Here is a 20,806-nt window from a genome sequence, read left to right on the forward strand (position 1 = left end):
GGGGCTGGGAGCAGGGCCGCGCCGGGCGCGCCGGGCGCGCCGGGGAGCCGGGAAAAGGCCTCGATCCGCTGTCCTTCGGGTTCCGGGCAGCCCCGCGCTCCCGCCCCCGGCCGAGGAGCGGAGACCCCCGCCTGCGGACGTTGTGTGGCTGGAGGTGCGGGGTTACCCGGCACCCCCTACTCCCGGTTCACATGCTGCTCTGTCTTCCTGCCGCTGAAATGCAGCCGGGGATGGGGGTGGAGGGTCGGCGGGGACTGGACGGGAGCGCGGAAGGAAATGGAGCCCCACGTGCTGGCTGCGGGAAGAGCGCAGACCAGGACAATGTTGTCCCAGCGCTCCCAGCCGTGTGCCTGGGGCAAGTCACTGAGCCACTCAGAAACCTGACGCGATAGAAGGGGGAAATGATCCCTGTCCACGTGGAAATCCTTTCCAACAACTGTAAGTGCCTTGAGTCCTGGGCTAGGTCTGAATCCCCTCCTCGTCCCAGACCTCTCCCTTACCGGAGCACCCTAAAGCTGGGGCTTGGGGGAGGGGGGCTTCAGGATCTGGGGAGTGAGCCAGGGGGACAGGGAAGCCGCCTGGAGGCGGTGGAAGTGTCAACACTTTCCTGTCCCCACCCCAACCCTCTTTTGGTCCTGGGATTCCACCGTCCCTCACCCTCAAAGGCTCCCAGACTGAAAGGAGGCTAGGAGCCCAGGCAGCTGCCAAATGTGACACAGCGTGGGGACCGGAGGGGCTGCGGGCCTCTAAGGAAACCTCATCTTCCTAAGGAGGAAGGGGACAGGGCTGGAAAAATCCCAGCAGGACCCAAATCCCTTGGAGGCAGATAAGGGAGCTGGCGGACGTGCAAACTTGCACCTGAGCCTCTGGGGGAGGGGCTGGAGCCAGAGCCCTTGGAAGGAAGTGCCCCTTAACTGGGAGGGGAGAAAACACTAAGCCCACCCTCTTCTGCTCCTTGCTCCCTCATACCCTTCCTCAAACACCTTACACAGGAACCTTATGAGAGAGCCGCAACCTGTAAGATTCTAACTGTATAACATGGGGAAACTGAGGCCGGTAGCCAAGTCTGGAGAAAGAATGAGAGCCTAGTGCCTGAATTACTTGCCATCTCTCAACACCTTGATTTCCAGGCCAAGCCCTTCCCTGCTAGGCATAGGTCCTCCGGCTCGCCCCCTCCTAACCCTATCCTCCTAGACAGCAACCCCACTCCGTTCCTCTTTCGCAGATAAAGACAGGGAAACAGAACGCAGGGCCTGGCAGGAACTGCTTTATGCTTGTCCAACAGGACGTGTGGCACCAAACCCCACAGGCAGTGTCAGACCCCACCCCAGCCCTCCCTAGGTAGGAGGGTCGGAGGGCTGGCCTATCAGGTGGCTTCCTTCCTCCAAAGTGAGAGGGTGGGGAGGTAAAGGGAGGGAACCTTTGACAGATCTCGCCCTGAATTTAGAGAATGTGGGGCCAGATTCCAAGCAGTCTCCCTGGTGACTCTGGGGCAAGAATGCATCTGGAACAGGAAGCCCAGCCAGCAGGAATGCAGTGTCTCAGCACAAGGCTTTGTGTGGGCTCCAAGAACCCACACCCCCACCGACACACACCCAAGCACGCTCCCTTCCAGGCCACGAGCCTGTGCCTCCTCCCCATGCAGATATGCCTGAGCCATCAGTCATGGTGAAGGGGATCCCTCATAGCGAGCCACAGCCTTCCCTCGCATCTGCCTCCTGAATCCCTGGCTGGAGCAGCCCTGTGACCAGAGCTAGGTCAGGCCTTCACCACCCGGACGGCTCTGCACCCCTGCACGACTGTCCACCACCAGAGGAGGATCTTTCCCCTTCGAGTGACGCTTGAGGGAATGGCAAGGGCAGCACAGCCACCCCTCGCTGCCCACCTGACAGGTGAGCAGCTGCCCTGAGCTCCTGAGACACGTGGCTGAGCAGAGTCAACCCTCAGGCTGAGGCCAGGGATGCCCAGCTGCCCCTCATCCTCCGTGGGGAAGTCCCAGCTTCGGGAAGCACATTTCCTGCAAGCTCAGCACTGAGCGTGGCCCTGTGGGAGGCAGGGCAAAGCCAAGAGGCTAGGGACAGCTCCTGCCAGAGTAGAGATGGCTGGGAGCCATGGTGACGTGACCTCCCTTGTGGCCTGGAAGGCAGCCTCTGGTGATGGAGGAGCAAAAGCCCCCCACCCCAAACCAGAAATGCGGGATTCAGACTCCAGGTCCCACTCCCAGCCTCCTCCCTGTTCACGGGGTCTTCGTTTATAGAACAAGGAGGACACTACCTATCTCAGAATTGTGAGGTTCAAGGCACTTACCACGTTTGTGTGTTAGAATTATCTAGTTGTGTAACGTTGGGAATGTCACCTCCCCATCTCTAACTGAAGGGGGCTATGTTAGATGCCCTCTCAGGGAACTTGTAACTTGAATCTGTTCTCATTTCTGAAGTTATTCCCCCAAATGCAGAAAATGGGGAGGACACAGCACTGGACAGACTGCAGTCTTACAATTAGGTGGTCTTCCTCCCCCCACAAGTCTGGGTCACAGGGCTGGGTGCACAGCTGGCTTGGGATGGGGTTGACGGCGGGGGTAAGAGATCAAAGACTGCCCCCAACCTTCTCCTCTGACCAACGGGTTTGGCTAATAACTCCATCTTCCAAAGACATTTGCTCCCAGGCTCGGGCTGGCTGTGTAGCTGCGGGGCGCTCCGAAAGCCTCGGCCGCTGGAAGGAGAGCTATCTGCCACAACTCAACGGGTGACTTTCAGCTTGAACCTGTCCAGCCTTTGAAAGGCGTTCGGCAATTCACTGACATACCTATTTCACAAGGGTGTCTACTCCCATCTCTTCTCTACTCCTTAGAACACAGCTGGCCCACCCTGCTTTGTTACAGGCGGGGATCTGACCATGTTAATCTTCCCACCCACCTTTTCCAACCTGTCACTTCCCTGCTTAAAATTTCCAAAATGTTCCCAGATCCTCAAGGTTCAAACTTCAAAATTTCTTCTGGCACTCAAGGCTCCCATCTCCCTTTCCAGTCTTTTCTTGGTACCTCCTTCAGCCACTGCCCTAAGCTGAGCATCCCACCTGCACTCACCCCTATCCGTCGGCATTTGTCCACTGCACCTGTCCAAGTCCTGTTCAGCCTTACACACAGGTGGTCTCTGCTCTGTGCTCACAGGGCACACCTCTATGTCCCACATTAGCACTCAGCGCCATGGAGTATGATTTCATTCGTGCCAGCTCAGTTGCTGCCACTTGACTGTTACCTTCAGGAAAGCAAGAAAAATGCTACATTCTTCTGTATTCTCCCTGTGCCAGGACCCAGGTATTCACAGAGGGGGTGAATGCCCCTTTTGCAGGCTTTCTCCCCTGTCGTGGGCTACACCTGACAGTAGGTGGCGCCAAGGAGGCCATCCCGTGGCCGACCAGGTGTTCTGGCCTGAAATATTCCTGAGCCACAGAAAGCCTTGATCTTTTCTATGAAAACAAAGGCAGCCATCCAGGCAAAAGGTGGGACAATTATGTCAAAGGTGTCAGTTATGTCAACGAGTGCCTGAGGAGCGAACACAGTCTCCACCAAGATTCCTTCCAAAAAGAGCCAGATAGCACTGTCTCTGAAGGCCAGCTTTGATCTTTTCTGTCAAAATAAAGCTGAGGCTGTGACTCTTTCCTCAGGCTAACTGGGCGACGGGGTGGGTCTGGAGCACCCAGCAGCACCCAGGCACCTTTCTTTTTTTTTTTTTTTTTTAAAGATTTTATTTATTTATTTGACAGAGATAGAGACAGTCAGTGAGAGAGGGGACACAAGCAGGGGGAGTGGGAGAGGAAGAAGCAGGCTCCCAGCAGAGGAGCCTGACGTGGGGCTCGATCCCGTAACGCCCAAGGCAGACGCTTAACCGCTGCCAGGCACCTTTCTGAAATGTCCTCCTGAATTAGGACTGGGGTGGTGGGTGAATCAAGCCCTAAATCTGGTAGGGGACCTCTGCCCCCTGCCCCAACTCAAACATGCATGAGGGCAGACACACCTAGCACTGGTCACCCATTGTTTTCAGTTTTGTTTTTGTTTTTAATTTTATTTATTTATTTGACAGAGAGAGAGACAGCCAGGGAGAGAGGGAACACAAGCAGGGGGAGTGGGAGAGGAAGGAGGCTCATAGCGGAGGAGCCTGATGTGGGGCTCTCACGCCCTGGGCCAAAGGCAGATGCTTAACGACTGCGCCACCCAGGCGTCCCTGTTTTTGTTTTTCAAATCAACTACCAGTGAAGCCAGCAGGGTCTCCCAGGGAAGGGGCACACAGAAAACCCTGGCTTGGAGGTGAGGACCTTGGTGGGTGGTGGTCCCTCAGGGTGGGGCTCCACTGGCCTGTCCTTCCCAGGCAAGGCTAACCTGCAGCCCTGTCCAAAGTTCTTTCTGGGGATTCTCTTTCTCAGATGGGTGCAGACAGCCTCGGCCAAGTGCAGGAGTACTCCAGATGTTGCCCCCGGCCCTGCCACCGGGCTCATGTGGGTAAGTCAGCTGGGTTGGCAGCATTCACCCCAGTAGAGCAAGGAGCTCACTGGTGCCAGTGAGCATGAGACTGTGTCCCTGAGCTGGGTCTGGACAGAATGGACGTCCAGGCCCGCCTCCTGCTTCTCTGCTGCCCGCCCTCCAGCATCCCTCCTCCTCTCCAGGCTCCCAGTGAGAAACTCATGCCTATAAAGTACCAGGGGTTATCCCAGTAAAACTGGCATCTTTATAAAAGGGTCCAGGAGGTGGGGCGCTGGGTGGTTCAGTCGGTTAAGTGCCTGCCTTCGCCTCAGGTCATGATCCCGCAGTCCTGGGATGAGCCCCACATCGGGCTCCCTGCTCAGTGGGGAGTCTGCTTCTCTCTCTGCTTCTGCCCCTCCCCCTGCTCATCCACGTCCATGGATGCTTGTGCTCTTTCTCTCTCAAATAAATAAAATCTAAAATAAATAAATAAAAGGGTCCAGGAGGGGCACCCGGCTGGCTCAGTTAGTGGAGCATGCAACTCTTAATCTTGGGGTTGTAAGTTCGAGCCTCACATCAGATGTAAAGATTACTTGAAAATAAAACCTTAAAAAAAAAGGGGGGGGGAGGGTGTCTAGAAAGAGCACAACCTTCCGCTAAAAGAAACAAGCCTCTTCAGTAGGGGTTCACGTGGGGGGCGGGGATAAAGGGGGAAAAATATGTCAATAAAGACCTTCTAGCCAGTGGTAGAGAGAAGCTCATCTCCAGGGGCCAGGGCAGAGAAGGAGAGGAAAGATCTACTTTGTTTTGTCCATGTATATGTATTTATAGAGCTCATATGTTGAAAACTTTACAAAGTGAATATCTTTCACCTCTGACCACCCCTCTCTTTCTACATATTTCTCTCTGTGTCCCAATCTGCTTAACCCCTGTTGCACAAAGATATCCGATGCAGTGCCCACCTCGGACTTCGGGGCACCGCCTGTCCTGCAGGGGGAAGTGGCGAGGCTGTCCTCACGCACAGCCCAGGACAGGCCCCAGGCCCTGGCCGCACCTAGTGTGGAGGAAGGGGCCCCACCACCACCCTTCCACGCCAACTTGCTATTGGCATGGCCCTGGCACAGAGGTGCCCACAGAGTCGAGGGCGGGCTGAGAGCGCGGCCAGGTGCTCAGGCCTGGGAGCCGAGTGGGTGGTGAGGAGTAGCGCTGGCGGGCATGCTTCTCACAGTACAGCTCGTCCCCCACCCAGAAGTGCCCGCGCATCTTCAGGTTGAGCCCGCAGTCCGAGCAGGTGTAGCAGCCCGGGTGGCGGTAGCGGCCCTCCTGGATACGCACGGCATGGTCCCTGCGGGCGTGGGAGAGGGCAGAGCTGTCAGACTGGGGGGTTGGATGGAGGCAGGGCGACAGGCATGCCCTTCTTCCCAGGGAGCCTAGTTCCCAGCCCAGAGTCAGAGAAGGTCCCCAAATGTCAGACCCTGACTCCCCAAGCCTTCCTTCAGGACTCTTGCTTCAATAACTCCCCAACCCCCACCCCCAGGACCTCTAATTAAAAAAAAAAAAGTCATTTTTCCTTTACACAAATGCAGATAAACTCCAGCCTGAATTTTTTGGCTCATTAACGGAGCAGTGGTTCTCAAAATGTGGTCCCAGGTACGAGGACCCACAGCATCGCATCCCCTGGGGACCAACTGGAAATGCGGAAGCCCTGGGGTGCGGGCCAGCGATCCCTCTGACAGTCCTGGGGAGCCCTGCTCTTTGAGAAGCACCCCATATACCACTCTCCTTGCGCCATCGGCACAGCAGGCAGGGATGGCAGCCCGTTCCGCAGGCGGGACACTAAAGCCCACAGAGGCTGAGGGTTTGCCTGCAGTGAGTCATCTGACCATTAGCGCTGCGTGCAAGAAACTGATGGTGGGGGAGTGGGCTTTCAGCAGTCTGCCGAGAATGTGGCTGTATTATGATGCCACCCGCTGAGAAAAATGAACCCACCTCTGGAAAACCCACCCCTTTCCAAAGCGGGCAGGGAGGAGCACCATTTTCCAGGAGAGGCACCTCATCTAGAGGCAGATCTCCAGAAGCTTTGAGATTTTTAGAGAGAAATCAGAAGCAGTAGCATTTCTTCCTCCTCTGGGGAGGGCGAAAGAAATCCGGAAGGAGGAGATGCAGCAGGAAGAAGCCAGCAAGGCCTTTGGAAGAAGCCTGAAAATAAGCCACGTACACCCCCCCACCCACCCCACCCCACCACGTGCTGCGGAATCCCCGGCCTCTAGGGGCCCTGACTGGCTGCTGTCTGCAGAGCCCTCCTGAGGGCACCCCAGGGCCCGCCCCACCCCCCACCGCCCTGCCAGGGCCTGCCCGCCTCCCAGGCTGCCCGTACTCACACAATGCTGGCGCTGCACTTCTCACACGTGTGGAGCTTGGGTGGGGTGGCCGGGGCCCTGGCGGTGGGCAGGGAGGACTGGGGGCTCAGCTGGCTGGGCAGGAAGGCCAGTGTGCCACCTGGGAGGGGTGGGGGCAGACGGACGCATGAGAGCTCGTCCCCGGGGTTGGCAGCAGCCAGGCTGTCCTTAGCCATGCACACTCCTCCAGCACAGCTCAGAGGGGCTCCTAAAAGGTGCACTTACACACGCCCCTGTCACGGAACACTGGGCATGAGACAGGGAGGCCATGAAAGAAGGGAGGGATGGTGGCAGCTCCCTGGCTGAGGCGCAGTTAGCCCAGGCTCAGGCAACCGCAGTTAGCCCAGGCTCAGGCAACCGCAGTTAGCCCAGGCTCAGGCTCCCTGGCTGAGGCGCAGTTAGCCCAGGCTCAGGCAACCGAGACATCCCACCAAGCTGGCGTCTCCTCTCTGATGCAGTCACGATGATATTCATTGAAAGGTGGTAATGGTAGATACTGGCAGCACCGCAATAGCTTTATACGGTTTTCAAAGGGCTTTTATGGGCCCTGTGGCATGGCAGCCTTGGGACAACACCGAGAAGAAGCACGGACGTTACTGGGCGGGTATGGTCCCTGTTGGCACCGAGGACTGCCAGGCTCCAGCCTTCCGGACCGCCTGCGCTCCCCCCACCCCTCCGCCTCTCCCTGGCCCCTGTCTGGGGGCAGGCTGGCGAGGGCCCGCACTCTCTTCTCGCTCCCTGCAGCGTCTGAGGCTCTGCCTGGCATGATTTACCGGGCCCTCCTGGGCTAGGGCACTCCTCCACCAGGTACAGGAGACCCCACAGCCAGGACGTAACGTCCAAGACCGGGCCCGCCACTCTCTCGCTCCCACACCAAAGCTCTCGGGCTGCCAGCCACCACGGCCACGGCGCTCCCTGCACCCCCCCCCCCCCCCCCCCAGTGCCCTCTCTGAGGCTGAACTCCCTGCTGCCATCTTAAGGTCGTTTGTTAAAGTCTTGATCTTTCTTCACGGGTCAAGTCAAATTCACCGTCCTCCGTGAAGCCTTCCCTGGAGACCCAGTCCCCACAGGCGCCACCCCCACCTTTACCATTCCCTTGACACTTTCCTGACCCCAGCGAGCACCTCTGGGTGCACCCCTGTAACTCCTACCAGATGGAAAGCTCCTTTCGTGCAGGGACTTCCCCTCAGTGCCTCCTCCTGTGGTGGGCACTGAAGAAATACTAGTTCAACATCCTGTCCAGTCAGGGTCCAGGGGTCCCGCACAAACCTGCTTCCTACACTCAAAGCCCCCGGGGCTCACCTCTCTCCTCAGCCTCCAGGGCTTCCTGCAAGAGCCAAAAGGAGCTGGACTGCCGGGGGGCGACCCGTGCCTCGCGATTCTCCTGCAGCATCTTGTAGACTTCTGAGTCCTCTTCCAGAAGGCGGCTTCCCCCTTCCAAGTCCATGCTGCAGAGACAGGAGGCAGCCGGGAGTAAGGGTCCCTTCCTGGGTATGGGGACCCGCATGGGGGCAGGGAAAGAGTGCCCTAGGGGAAGGATTCTGGGGGGATTAAGAGGAGAGCCAACTGGGCTTAAAGCAGCCGGGACCCCCCCACGCCCCACCACCCCATCCCTCCTCTCTGGAAAGCCTGTCTGTCTCCTGCCCTCCCAGGCCCTCCAGGATGCCACCCCACCCTCCAAGGCCCGCTGCTACCTGAGCCTGGGGCTGGAGAAAGGGGGCCCCGGGGAAAGCAGCAGCACCCGCACCACCGAGTCGCCGGCATGGGTGAGGCTGGCCTGCGGGACAGAGAGGCACCAGGGGAGGAGTCAGCGACTGGAGCCTTTGGCCAGCACTGCCATCTGGGCCGCGGAGCCAAGCCCGGCTGTTCCCCAGGCCCAACAGCAGAGGGCTCCCAGCTCTTGCTGACCCGTGGGCCCTCTGCAGGGGCCCATCACCCCAACCCTACCCTCCAGGTACTAGCGACTGCTCTGCTCAGTCCCAGAAGGGGAGAGCGGCCAGCGCCCAACTGTGGAAGTGTAATGGGTCTGCAAGGAGATTGGGCAAGGGGCAGAACAGCAAAGAGGAAGTGAGCAGATCCTTTCGCAGTGAGGAGAAGGAAACACAGGGATGGAGTGAAGGGCCCAAGACCCCTCTTAGAGTCAGGGCTGGGGCTGCAGGAGGGACCTCTCTCCTACACACACCTCCTCTCCTGAGAGGGCCCAGGTCTCCTGGCTGCCCTGGAGGTCTGGTTCTGCCCCACAGAGTCTTGCGGGGCCAGGCCCATTCTGGACCCACACCCCAGCAGCAGCGCCCCCTCCCTAGGCATGCACTGTCCATCTGGGGCTCTTTACACCCGCTGTCTATGTGGAAATCTCACCTTCGACCTCACTGTTGCTCCACTGTCTGGCTTGCCTCTCTGCACCCACCCCTCCTACCCTGCCTCCTCTCTCCATTGCCAGCCCCCATGGAAAGGGTACCTCAGAGACAACCAGACGGGCCACAGTGCACCGGGCTGAGGGCACAGTTCCCCAGAAGACCAAATTCCCTCCATTTTAAAATCCCAAGTCAGGAACAAAGTACTTGGTCAAATGATAAAACTGCATGAATGTTTCAGCTAAAAACAGAAACTTGAGGTTTTGAGAAGACAACCCTAGACCCTGACCCCTGCAGCCCTCTTTCACAGGTCTCCATTCCTCTTGCTCGTGGTGCCATGTGGCCCGCTGACAGACAGTAAGATGGTTTCCTCAGGAAGGACAGTCAGCACCAGTTACTTAAGGACCATGTCCCATCGCACCCTCTGGGGCCGGCCCGTGCCCGGCGGGCGGGCGGGCCGAGATCCACCCAGGCTCTCTCTGCAAGCCAAGTCCTCATGCCAGCCAGAGGGAGGGATGCTGTTTCACTTCACATCTGCTCACCAAGGCACGTGCCTACCCCAGGTGGTAACTTCCAGTTTCCAGAAGGGCCCCATAAAGGCTGGTAGTGACCTGGGCCTGGGGCTCAGTGCTGCCCTCAGTGCAAGGCCACTGCCACAGCAGAGTGGGGTGGGGGCACCTCTGACCCCCTTCGTGCCCTGGTGGAGAGGAGCCCAACTCCCTTACTGGGAGCAGCTCTGCCTTTCTCCTCAGCCCCTCCCTCCCAGGCAGCTAGGGACACCTGCCTTCACAGAAGGAACCTTTCATTCCCAAGTCCAGATAAACTGCTCACCTGCCCATCAAGGGCTCATCTGTAGCCAACACCTCTCGAACTGTGTTCTGGTGAACACGGGGATGTTAATAAGTGAGTGTGGCAGGTGTGTGCAGAGGGGAAAGGGAATCCCAGGAGAAATTCTGTAGTTAAATAAGTTCAGGAAATTACTAAAATTAAATATATTTCTCATGGGACTTCTTAGAGCCTTTAAGGTGCTTAAAGTACACAGTGGCTCCCAAGAGGGAGATGTGGGACCCTGTGCCTCCCACACCACCTGACCACAGCCTCATTTATAGACCAGAATGCAAGCTTCATTGGGTTAGGAATTTCTGTTTCTCCACCAGTGCATCCGCAGAGCCTAGCAGTGTGCCCGACACAAAGCAACTGCTTGGGGCGCCTGGGTGGCACAGCGGTTGGGCGTCTGCCTTTGGCTCGGCGTGATCTCGGCGTTATGGGATCGAGCCCCACATCAGGCTACTCTGCTATGAGCCTGCTTCTTCCTCTCCCACTCCCCCTGCTTGTGTTCCCCCTCTCGCTCTGTCTCTATCTCTGTCAAATAAATAAATAAAATCTTTAAAAAAAAAAAAAAGCAACTGACAAAAGTTTGTTGAGGGAATGACCACAGTCCTCGGGCCAAAGAAGGGAACTCAGAGCATGGGGCCTCACTATGAGGTCCAGAGAGAGAAAGAGGGGCTTCCCAAGGTTAGATGGTACGGGTGGGACTACCCCAAGTCTCCCTGCCACCCAGTCCAGGGCTCCTGTTTATACTACATGGGTGGTCCTCAAATCTTTGCATCAGGTCCCCAAGGGCTCCGTAAAACACAGATTGGTGCCCCTGCTCCACACCCTCACCCCTGCATCTGATTCAGTAGGTCCAGTCTGGGACCTGAGAATGTGCATTTCTAACAGGTGCCAAGGTGCCGCTGCTGGCTAGGGAGCCACTCCCTGTACCACCAGCACCCCCCTTTGCCCAAGTTTGGGAACCACAAGGAAGAAGGCCAAGATGGATGGACCCTCTCCAGCCATGCCCTGGGCCAAGCGCATTCCCAGCTGGTCTCAGCCCAAAGATCTCCCAGAGAAGCCCCTCCCCACCCCCACCAGACCCAAACACGCCAGGTCTTGCTTGTACACTGCTTTCCCATCTCCCTGGCTTATCATTCTCTAATCTAAACCCTACCCGGTCCTACCTCTGACGTCCAGCAAAATTCCTGACAAAGCCTTCTCAGGCCACCCAGCCCACACTCAACTCTCCCCTCCCAGAATGCCTCCTGCTTTTATAATTAAGACCACACTGTTTAGTTCTTAATTGTTCCAAAACTGCTTTACATGCTTGTCTTATCTCCCCAACTACACTTTAAATTCTTTAAAGACGGGGATCTTATCGAATGCATCTCTATGCCCACATTGCCAGGCGGGCCACTGGTTGGGCCCACAAGGAGTCACTGGCGAGTTCCTGCCGTGCAGCCCCCCGCAGGAGCCCTCTCCTTCCTTCTCCAGAGCCCCCAGTTTCTAATGCCCTCCCCCAGCCATCTCCAAAGGCTCTGCTTTCTGGAATGCAGAATCAACCGGAGGTAGGATTCCAGCAGCTGGGCCTCATCCCCTTCACCCCAAAGGCTGGACATGCCCCCTCAACTCTGCCCCCAGCAGCTGTAGCCCAGGACTGTTGCCTGCCTCACTCCCTCACTTCCCCACCCCTGCCCTTAGAGAGGAGAAATACCACCAAGGCAGGGGAGGGGGGGCTGTCACTAGTTCACTGTGGGACCTGGTTGTGGTGGGGGGAGTTGTCCAGGGTAGAAGGGCAGGGAGGAGGGCAGACAGAAAGTAAGCCAAGTGCAACTTGAGGCAGAACCACAGTCCCACTGGTGGTTCTCTAGGCTGAGTCCAAGGAAGAGGAAGGGGGATGGGGTGATGGGAGTTGGGGGTGGGCATGGGGCTTGGAACGGGGAGGAATGTGTTCAGGAGATGCAGCCAGAGCCAAAGGGAACCATCCCAACAACAGCAGCAAAACGATTTCAGCCCTGACCCAAGAGCAACACTCAGGGAGGGAGGACGCTAGCAGGAGGGGGGCGGCGGGGAGTGGGAGGACAAGAGGTAGGAGGCCACCTGGGACTGGCCACGCAGGGCTGGGGCACAGTAAGCATGGCCCACCAGCACACACAGTGGCCTCCTGGCCTAGGAGAGGGGCATGCTTGTTGCTGGGAGATGGAGGCGCTGGCTGCCCAAAGGGGACCTGCCCTGTGCCGCCCCCCCACCAGGGCCACTGGGAACCAGCCAGGGTGGGAGGCTCTCTCCTCCCCCCAGTCACCCTCACCTGGCGGCTTCTGGGGCGGCCCCCGTAGGAGAAGCGGTCAGCAGCAGTGGGTCCCGGGGAGTGTGCCAGGCTCTGGAAACTGAAATGCAGGAAATGGACTGTGCGTGTGCCAGGCGTCCCACCCAGCCCGCCTCAGGGACACAGAGGGCGCCCTCAGGCTCCCCTAAACCCAGCTATTGAGACTGAGAGGTCTGTTCTGGACCCTGTGGCCATCATGCCCACCCCTGCGCTCACCTGCGGCTGACCACGGCCTCTCCGGGGAGGGCATGCGGGCTGCTGGGGGGCAGGGTAGAGAAGGGGCTGCCTGGCTGGGGGCTGGAGGATGTGGGGCTGGAGCAGGAAGACCGCAGGGAGGACTGGCTGCCCATGTGCGTCCTCACGGAGCCCTGTGGAGAGAAGGGCTGGGAAGGGGGCACCCATCCCCCACGGCCCTGCCCCGCAGGGCTCCGCCCACCTCAGGGCGCTGGACTTCCCAGCAGAAGGCGCCTTCCTACCTGGAAACGAGTCGCCAGCACTTCCACAGAGCTGTCCCCATTGGTCGGCCCCGGGGAAGCAGCCTGGGACCTGAGGAGAGGCCAGAGGGCGGCAGGTCACAGGAGTCCGGGAACGCAGCTCACCTGACAGGGGCTGCCCATTTCAGCTCTTCCCACAACAGATTCGCAAGACTCGTAAAATATTCAAAACATGTGGCCATCAGGGTGTCAACTTTCAACTTTGCCAGATCCAAAACAAACAACTATTATTAACAACCACCATCATCTCTCAAAGGAATGGGCAATTTAGCATCAATATGTAGAATGGACACAATTTCATAAATTCAGTTTTATTAAAAACTCACCATATCCTGTCTCTTTCTTTTCTTTTTTCTTTCTCTCTTTTTTTTAAAGATTTTTCGTTTAATTACTTGAGAGAGAGAGAACGTGGCAAGCAGGAGCAGGGGGAGGGGGAGAGGGAGAGGGAGAAGCAGACTCCTAGATTAGTGTGGAGCCCGGACACAGGGCTCCACACGGGGCTCCATCCCAGGACCCCAGGGTCATGACCTGAGCTAAAATCAGACACTTAACAGACTGAGCTACCCAGGCGCCCCTCTTTTTTTTAAGTAATCTCTCTGCTCAACATGGGGCTCAAACTCAAGACCCAGAGATAAAGACTTGTGCGCTCCCCCACCTGAGCCAGTCAGGTGCCCCTCCTTTTATTTCTTTTTGTTTTGTTTTGTTTTTTTGGCATTTCATCCAGACTTTGCTGCTGGTCAGCATCAGTTGGTAGATTGATTCTGGGGGAGACTGCTGTTCCATACAAATAATCCTTCATCTTTCACCCATGGAGAGAGAGAAAGTGTGTTTCCTAAAGCCCAGCGATGGCTGGGCCAGTTGCCCACTCTCCTCTGCCCAGCCCGAGGCTGTCCCCCACCAGCTTTGCTGCTCATGGCTGGAATGCCTTTGAGATAGTCATTCCCTGGTCCCTTCTGAAGGCTTCTCCTCCATAAAACGAAGGGTGGAGACTGTCCCCCCACCCCATCCTGCAGGACCCAGAGAGCTAGGGCAACAAGCAGGCCCAGCTCCCCACCAATCACCATGGTAGCCAGCAAAAGAGGTGCCCCCACTTCAGCTCCCTGGGGACCCCCCCTCCAAGGCCTTTCCCACTGGCGTCTTAAACAGGAGGCCATTGGAGGCCTGGGACCAGCTGAGGGTGAAGAAAGCCTGCCATGTCCCAACCCCACTACACCATTCCTGGATCTCTGGCCACCTCTAGAGAGGTCAACCAGCACTGCAGTCACCACACACTGCAGGGCCTCAGCCTCCCCAGGGAGGGGTGCGGGGTCAGAGTGAGGGGAGCTCGGGCTTTGGCTCCAGTCCAGAGCATCACTTCCTGCCACAGAGCTTCCGGGAGCTCCTGCGGAGGAGACCAGGAGGTTTAGGAGCAGGCCAGACAAAAGTAAGAAGAGGCACGGAGTCTTGACCAGCCCAGCATGGAGCTGGAGGCCTGGAGGGACTTGGCCCACTCGCTGACAGCACTGGGTCCCTCTAAGAGGAACCTAGAGGAAGTGATGGCGTCAGCAACTCCCTGCCCCTCTGCCACCCCACTCTGCAGTCTCTTGTGGATTTTGGTTCCCTTCCCAGATGCCATGAGGTACTCTCCACACTCCTCCTCTGGGTCCCACTCCTGCAAACACTCAAGGGCCTGAGTGGCATGAGGGAGTCACTAAAGAGGCCGGGGCCCTGAGAGCATCATGAGAGCCAGCTTCTGTAACACTGGAGGAAGGGGGGGGTGAAGAGAGGGCATGGAGCCAGGCCCAGTGAGAGCCCAGGGAGGGGAGGGGATGGCGGAGAGGCAGGAGGCACCTGACTCAGGTCCAAGGCCCGCCCAGAGGGTTTTCCTGGCTGGGGGATCTCCCAGCATTCTTGCCCTGTGACTCACTTTGATGCCCCACCCCAGGGAGCCACCTGTCCCCCCCACCCCCACCCAAAAACCCAGGCCTCCTGGCTGAAAACCCAAGCCTGGGACTCTGCCTTCACCTGCACAGCCCAGAGAGGCAATGGGGAGGGACAGAGGGGTTCTATGGGACGTGAGCCCCCACACTCCTCAAACCACCCCCCAGGATCTGAACAAATGCCATCCCTTCTTGGAGGCAGGGGCCCAGGAGACCCAGCCTAAAGCATACCTTTCCCCTCTTCAACCCACTTCATGCCCACACCCAGTACCGTGCACACTTGGGAACCAGTCAAACCCGGGCATCCAGATGGTTGATGCCAGCCTGCCCTGCCCATGGCTGCATGCCCAGCCAGGCACTGGGACACCCCTCAGCCCACCCTGCTACAGCTCCAGAGCCTGGACCTTCTCAAAGATGAGCCCCAAGTGCCCAGGAAGGCCAGGTCGGGGCTGAGCGCAGGGCGGGGGGGCAGCCACCACGCAGCAGGCTGGCAGAGCGGAGAAGAATGCTGGCAGGCCCAGCAGTGGTGGAAGGCCTACCGGTCTAGCTGCAGCCGCAGGGGTGAGGGGCTCTGGCGGATCTTGCTCTGGGCCTCAGCATGAAGCATACCCTCGGCACTCTCCCCGTTGATGGCCAGGATAATGTCACCAGGCCGGAGGTCGGCAGCTTCAGCCTTGCCCCTCTCAGTGACCTGCAGGGGATGAGGAACAAGCAGTTGGAGAGAGCCCTGCTGCGACAGCAATGACATTCCTGTAGGGACGGAGAAGAGAGAATTTCTCTCTGCCCTGCCCAAGAAACACAGAAGTGGATCTGAACCAGGCTGGCCTGTGTCCCCCTTTGTCTCCCTGCTCAGCAGTGTCTGTCCAGCTAATCAGCTAATCCCCTCCAAAAACTGGAGTGGAACCACCCCCCACACCCCAGGACTGGCATTCTCACAGAGCCTCCCAAAGAAAGGGCAGAATTTCAGGGGCTGTGCTTGGAAATGCTTCTGCATAGAGAGCCCTGCCCGTGCAAAGCACACCATGCAGGTGGCTGCCACATGAACGCTCCCTGGCCTGGGCCGGAGTCAAGAGGAAACTGCCAAGGACTTGGGGCTCCTGTTCTGGTAACCTCCCCCAAGTGGCTGCCAGCAGGTATAGGGTTGGTGACCAAGGAGAAAGGAGCAGGCCCCGTACTTGGCCCAGCTCCCTTTCTCTCCCTAGAAGTCTGTTCCTGAAGGGGTCACCACATCCCCATGACAATGGGGCCCCGGTCCTCCCCAGGCTAACAGTCCCAGAAGCAGGCCTTCTGACTCCAGAATAAAAAAAGAAAAGTACCTGTGGAGACCAGGTAGACAAAGTAGACCCAAACTCTGGGGGTACCTCCTTAGCTCCTGGAACCAGCCCTTACCTTGGTCACCATGATGGGCGTGTGGAAATCCCTGCCCCCAGTGATCCGGAAGCCCCAGGGCCCTGGCCCCACCACATCCACCGTCAGTGCCATATCTGAGGAAGAAAGGATGGAGACCCTGTAAGGTGGTGGCTGAAGCAAGAGAGAAGGGAAGACAGGTCCAGAGAGCAGCCAGTTAGGGGCTGGGGGAGTGGCAAGGGGGAGGGTAGAGGAAGTGACTAACTCCCCCTCCCCCGCCCCCGTTTCACTTCCCCCTACCCTGGGAAGCCATGACTCTGAGTTCCCCCTTCACCACCACCGCCACCTTCTTCAACGGAGCAGCTCCCAGAAGGCAGGCTGTTAGGGTGCCTCACAGGGCTTGCTGGATGGAGACCAGGCGGGCAGAGGCTGGCAGGTGGTAGGAGATGTCACTGTTTCCTGCCTCTCCCCCTCCTCTACCAGCAAGGCTAAGTCCCATCAGTGCTTGCTTCCTGTCCCCAAAACTGACTGCACAAGGTACTTCCTCCCCACTCTGGGGGAGGGCAGCACTCTGGGAATAGGAGTGACAGCAAACACACAGGGGTGATGCCACCACAGACTGTTCAAGGAGTTGGCTGGGTGCGCCCAGGGTCTTCAGAGGGGCCTCCTGGCTGCCTGCCTAGCCCCTGGCGGTGCGCTGCAGGTAGACAAGACTAGGCTTCCCACCACCACCCCCCCCAGGGGCTTGCTGCCCTCTGAACAGCCCCAGCCAGAAGGACGGGCTCATCTGCCAGCTGGGCACACCCACCCCCTGGCAGCGGTGATCAGGGCAAGCTGACCGATGCTGCCTGCTAGCTGGGGCCACCGGCCTCCCATCCACTGCCCCCTCCACTGGGCAAGGGAGTGTTCTTGCAGACCCAGCCCTGCTAGGATTTCCTGAGCCTCTAGTTACGGAGCCAGGAGCCAGCCCAGGCAGGAAGCTGTAATGCCAGCCCTGGGCCACCACCCTGCCCAGCACCCACCCTGGGGCTGCCCCTGGGGAGGCCTGGACACTGCAAGTGCTGTCGGAATCTATCAAGGACACTAGGGCCACTTCCTGTGTTTAAGAGCCTGGGGAGAGGGCACCCAGGCAAGAAAGGCTGTCTGCTCTCTCCCTGGTCCTTGGCGTCGCCTTTTGCGCAGGCCTAGCCCCCGTCCCTGCCCAGGTCCCCAGGTCCCCAGGCCGGCGTTGGCGGTTCACAGAGGCTTTGGATTCTCAGACCTTTGAGCCGGCCGGTGGACTCCGCGCCCCGGGCCGCGGGGAGGTGCCCAGCCCGTCGGCCCGCTCTCCCAGTTCTGGCGCCTTCTACGCTCCGAGGCCAAAGTACCCGCGGGCCAGGCGCTGGAGGAGGAACGCCTGAGATCAGGAAAGCCCAGCACGCGGGGAGCACCGGCCTCCAGGCGAGGCTGCAGGGAGAGGGGCCGTGGGCGGAGGACGGTGCCGGGGCGCGGAGAGCAGCGACGAGGGGGCGCGGGGGCGCCGAGCTGCGAGATCTCCCGAGCCGGGAAGGTCGCCGGCCGTGCGGACGGTGCGCAGGTGGGCGCGCTCACCTGGCTCCCGCTCACCCGTCGGGCTGGGCGGCGAGACCCGGGATGGAAGGGAAGGGAAGGGAAGGAGGGAGGGTGAGGAGACACCGCCGCTGCCGCCGCCGCCGCTGCCGCCGTCTGCCCGACTCTGGGGAGAGCCCGCCCGGGGCTCCAGGACCTGCCTCCGCCCATGTGATCCCGGGGCCGCCCCTGCCGCCGCCCCTGGCCAGGGAGGCCGCCTCCTCCGCGCAGCCCAGCCCCGGCGCGGCCACCTGGCCCGCGCCCTGCTCGGGTGCGTGGGGGTTTCTCTCCCTAGAGCCCCCTAGAGGCTGCGGTCGTCCTCCCCGAGGTGCCCTTCTCCTCCCAACTGCTCCGGGAGGGCGGGGTAGGCGTTCCGGTGGCGGGTCACGAGCCCCACTGCGCAGACAGCTGAGGCAGCCGCCCCCTGACGCTCTCCCAGGCCGGCCGCGCCCACCCGCCTTCACCCGGGCCCTCGAGCACCCCCACACACCGCGCCGGGGCGGGGGAGGGCATGCTGGGTCTGTCTGCGGTCCGCCTGGCTCCTCCGCCCACTCGCGGCTCCGACTCCGACGCTGGCGCGGATGCAGCCCCGACACCCACAGATCCCAAGCCCGGACGGCCCCCGCGCCCTCCTCAGTTCCGGTCCCCAACGGTGGCTGCGGGTTGCTGGGCTCTTGGGGATGCGACAGCTGCCCTGCCGGAGATGCCCCGCAAGCCCGCTCCGCTCAGGGCGACCTTCCAGGCCCAGGAGCTGGGGGGATCCTGGCTGGCGGTCGCCGGGCACTCTCCTGAGCTGATGCCTTTTCCATTCCTGGCTGCCCTCCCATCACCCTCTCTGCTGCCCTGCCTGGGGGGTGGGCCAGCCCCAACAATCACCACTAGCCCTCGCTGCCATGTGGCTAGCCTTCTGCCAACCAACTGCCTGGAACCCAGGCTGTAGGGAGAGGGAGAGGGCAGCCCAGGAGAGGCCCCAGGCACCAGCTCAGAACCATCTGGCAAATGGTTCCCCAGAATCATACCTGGCAACCCTCAACCCGGAGACCTCAGGGCCCACGGCAGCGGGCTCTGACATTTCCCATCGTCTCCACTTTGCACTCTCTCTGTCAGGCTGCTCTGTTTTCAGAGAAGCACACCTGTGGGCACAGCTGTAACATGCCTGCCTCAGGTATGAGTCATTCCCTCCAAGTTCCCTCTTCAAGGAGTGCTCTCACCACTCTTCCTGCCTACCTGTGCCCTGGGTCTCATCCTCCCTGCACTGACCCACTGGCAGACTGCAGCCGACCTCCCCTGTTCCTGCCCTCCCACGGCCTCTGTCCTCAGGGTGTGTAAGCCACTCTCCCATCAACCGGTCCTGGGCCTCCTGGAAGGGCTACTTTGCCTGACACATGTGCTACCGCCCCAACTAGATTGGAAGCCCCTGAGAGAGCAGGACACCGCAGGAGAGGCAATGACAGCCTTGGAGTCACACAGACCTAGCCTCAGATTGTGCCGCTTACTGTGCGACATGACCAAGACAAAAGCGACCTTCCCGTGGACCGGAAGGGAGTAGTACTCTCCTGCTCTAAGCAACTCCGCAGCCCTGGACGAGTCACACGGTTCACCTCTCCAATGCGATGAGCACCTGCAGTGGCCTACAGCCCTTTCTGACTCTGACTTCGCAGGTCCCCCTCGGCCCTGTGACCCTCCTCTCCCCTCCGGCCTCACACTGGGTCAAGGCACAGAGGCGGGCACTGTGCAGGCCGGGCTGTGATGCAGGCAGCCAAAGGGCCTGGGGTGATTTGCCGCAGAGGTTTCAGGGCTGCAACAAAGAGGGTGTGGATTTGGTTTCTGCCCCAGGGAAAGGAAGTCTCAATCAACCCTGGTATCTTTTTTGAGGGCATCAGGGAATGCAAAGAAGCTGGGACTGGGATCAGGAACAGGCCCATGGGTTCCTGAAGAACGGTCATTTCCACAAAATGGGCTGGACCTGCCAACTTAGAAGCAGATCGTGGTGAGGGCTGGGGTGGACGGAACACACAGAGCGCACACAGGTCTTGTTCTTCCAGCTGCTGTTTAACCAGCACTGGGGCCCACGCCACACCCAGGCTCACGGAAACTGCCCGGGCCAGGCTATGGCCCTGTCATTCTCAGGCAGACCTAGGCCCCACCACCTCTTCCCACCCACCTGGGGTGGGGGTGCCCTAAGTGACAGGCCTAGCAGACAGGACTGCCGGGAAGAACATAAAAGAGGCCCAACCCGGGGAAGTCCTTGGCCTCACGCATGACCTTCCTTGTGCAGGACAAGGCCTGCCTGGGTGTTCAGTACGCTTTGTGCAGAGAGGTGGCGAGAGTCGTTGGACGTTCGCATTTTATAATGATGTGATCCAGACAACTTAAGTTCTCAGCTTCAGTCTCTCATCCCATAAAATGGAATCTTACCCTGTCATTGGGACGCTTACATCAGATAACACGCACGCAGCACGTCATGCCCTGCTCAACTCATGGGAACTGCCAGGGAATGGAGTTTTCTTTCCTAGCACGGCAGCCAGGCCCAGACTGTGCCACTGCCGTCACCCTGCAGGAGCCACAAGCCCCAGGACTCTGAATTCTTGGGTGAGAAGAGTTGCTCTGGCTGAGCCGTGCCCTACCACTCCCAGCTTCCCGCAACTGATGGCTCAAAAACCCGAGCGCAAAGAAGCAAGTAAACAAACACACAGGAGAGCTTCGATGTGGAAGCGGAGCGCACAGAAGGAAAACATTAGGGGCACAACAGCTAGAAATGTCATCCAGTCCAGCAACCCCATGGCGGCTCCGGGATCAAAACAGCCCGCACACAAGGCCACATTCAGCTCCGCTCTGATTTCTCCCACGGTCGTGCTCACCCTGGGCCCTGTGACGTTGGCTCTCTCGGTGCTGCCTGTCAGATGGCTGCCCGATCCTGGGGGTTGCCCCATTCTGCCTGCGACCTGAGGGCTGAAACCTTCAGACAGTGATGGCGCTTTTCCACCCTCCCCTTTCACACAGAGCCTCACAGCCCCACCTGGTTCCCAGCACAGCCAAGTGCAGAAAGAATTCCACAATCCTAAGCAGAAGGAGCCCTCTCCTGCCGGGAAGGAAAAGGACTGG

At 59.3% G+C, this 20,806-nt stretch overlaps 1 protein-coding gene across 6 annotated transcripts; it reads right to left on the reverse strand.

Moving 5' to 3' along the window:
* Nucleotides 1–5,260: 5,260 nt before the first annotated feature.
* PDLIM2 (PDZ and LIM domain 2) lies at nucleotides 5,261–17,974 on the reverse strand. Of its 6 annotated transcripts, none has more exons than XM_034661282.1 (11): nucleotides 17,705–17,974; nucleotides 17,376–17,495; nucleotides 16,157–16,251; nucleotides 15,307–15,458; nucleotides 12,831–12,900; nucleotides 12,571–12,737; nucleotides 12,337–12,415; nucleotides 8,553–8,635; nucleotides 8,161–8,306; nucleotides 6,841–6,958; nucleotides 5,261–5,804 (listed from the first exon to the last, which is right to left on the reverse strand). In XM_034661282.1, the coding sequence occupies exons 3-11, from the start codon at nucleotides 16,247–16,249 to the stop codon at nucleotides 5,561–5,563; spliced, it is 1,152 nt and encodes a 383-aa protein (XP_034517173.1). In that variant the 5' UTR covers nucleotides 16,250–16,251; nucleotides 17,376–17,495; nucleotides 17,705–17,974; the 3' UTR covers nucleotides 5,261–5,560. The 6 variants fall into 6 exon arrangements, with proteins under 6 accessions (XP_034517173.1, XP_019650279.1, XP_034517172.1 ...); XM_019794720.2 differs by having other exon boundaries at nucleotides 12,571–12,722; nucleotides 17,705–17,954; XM_034661281.1 differs by lacking the exon at nucleotides 17,376–17,495 and having other exon boundaries at nucleotides 17,705–17,973.
* Between the last annotated feature and the right edge of the window lie 2,832 nt (nucleotides 17,975–20,806).

The sequence above is a fragment of the Ailuropoda melanoleuca genome, chromosome 5, assembly GCF_002007445.2.
Source record: "Ailuropoda melanoleuca isolate Jingjing chromosome 5, ASM200744v2, whole genome shotgun sequence".
NCBI classification, from domain to species: domain Eukaryota; kingdom Metazoa; phylum Chordata; class Mammalia; order Carnivora; family Ursidae; genus Ailuropoda; species Ailuropoda melanoleuca.

What these genes read in the sequence shown, in the direction of transcription:
- PDLIM2 (XM_034661280.1), bottom strand. An exon ending in CGCCCATCATGGTGACCAAG is followed by an intron (nt 15,459 to 16,156) that starts GTAAGGGCTGGT and finishes CATCCCCTGCAG; the next exon opens with GTCACTGAGAGGGGCAAGGC. An exon ending in TGCTGGCGACTCGTTTCCAG is followed by an intron (nt 12,738 to 12,830) that starts GTAGGAAGGCGC and finishes CCCCCTTCCCAG; the next exon opens with CCCTTCTCTCCACAGGGCTC.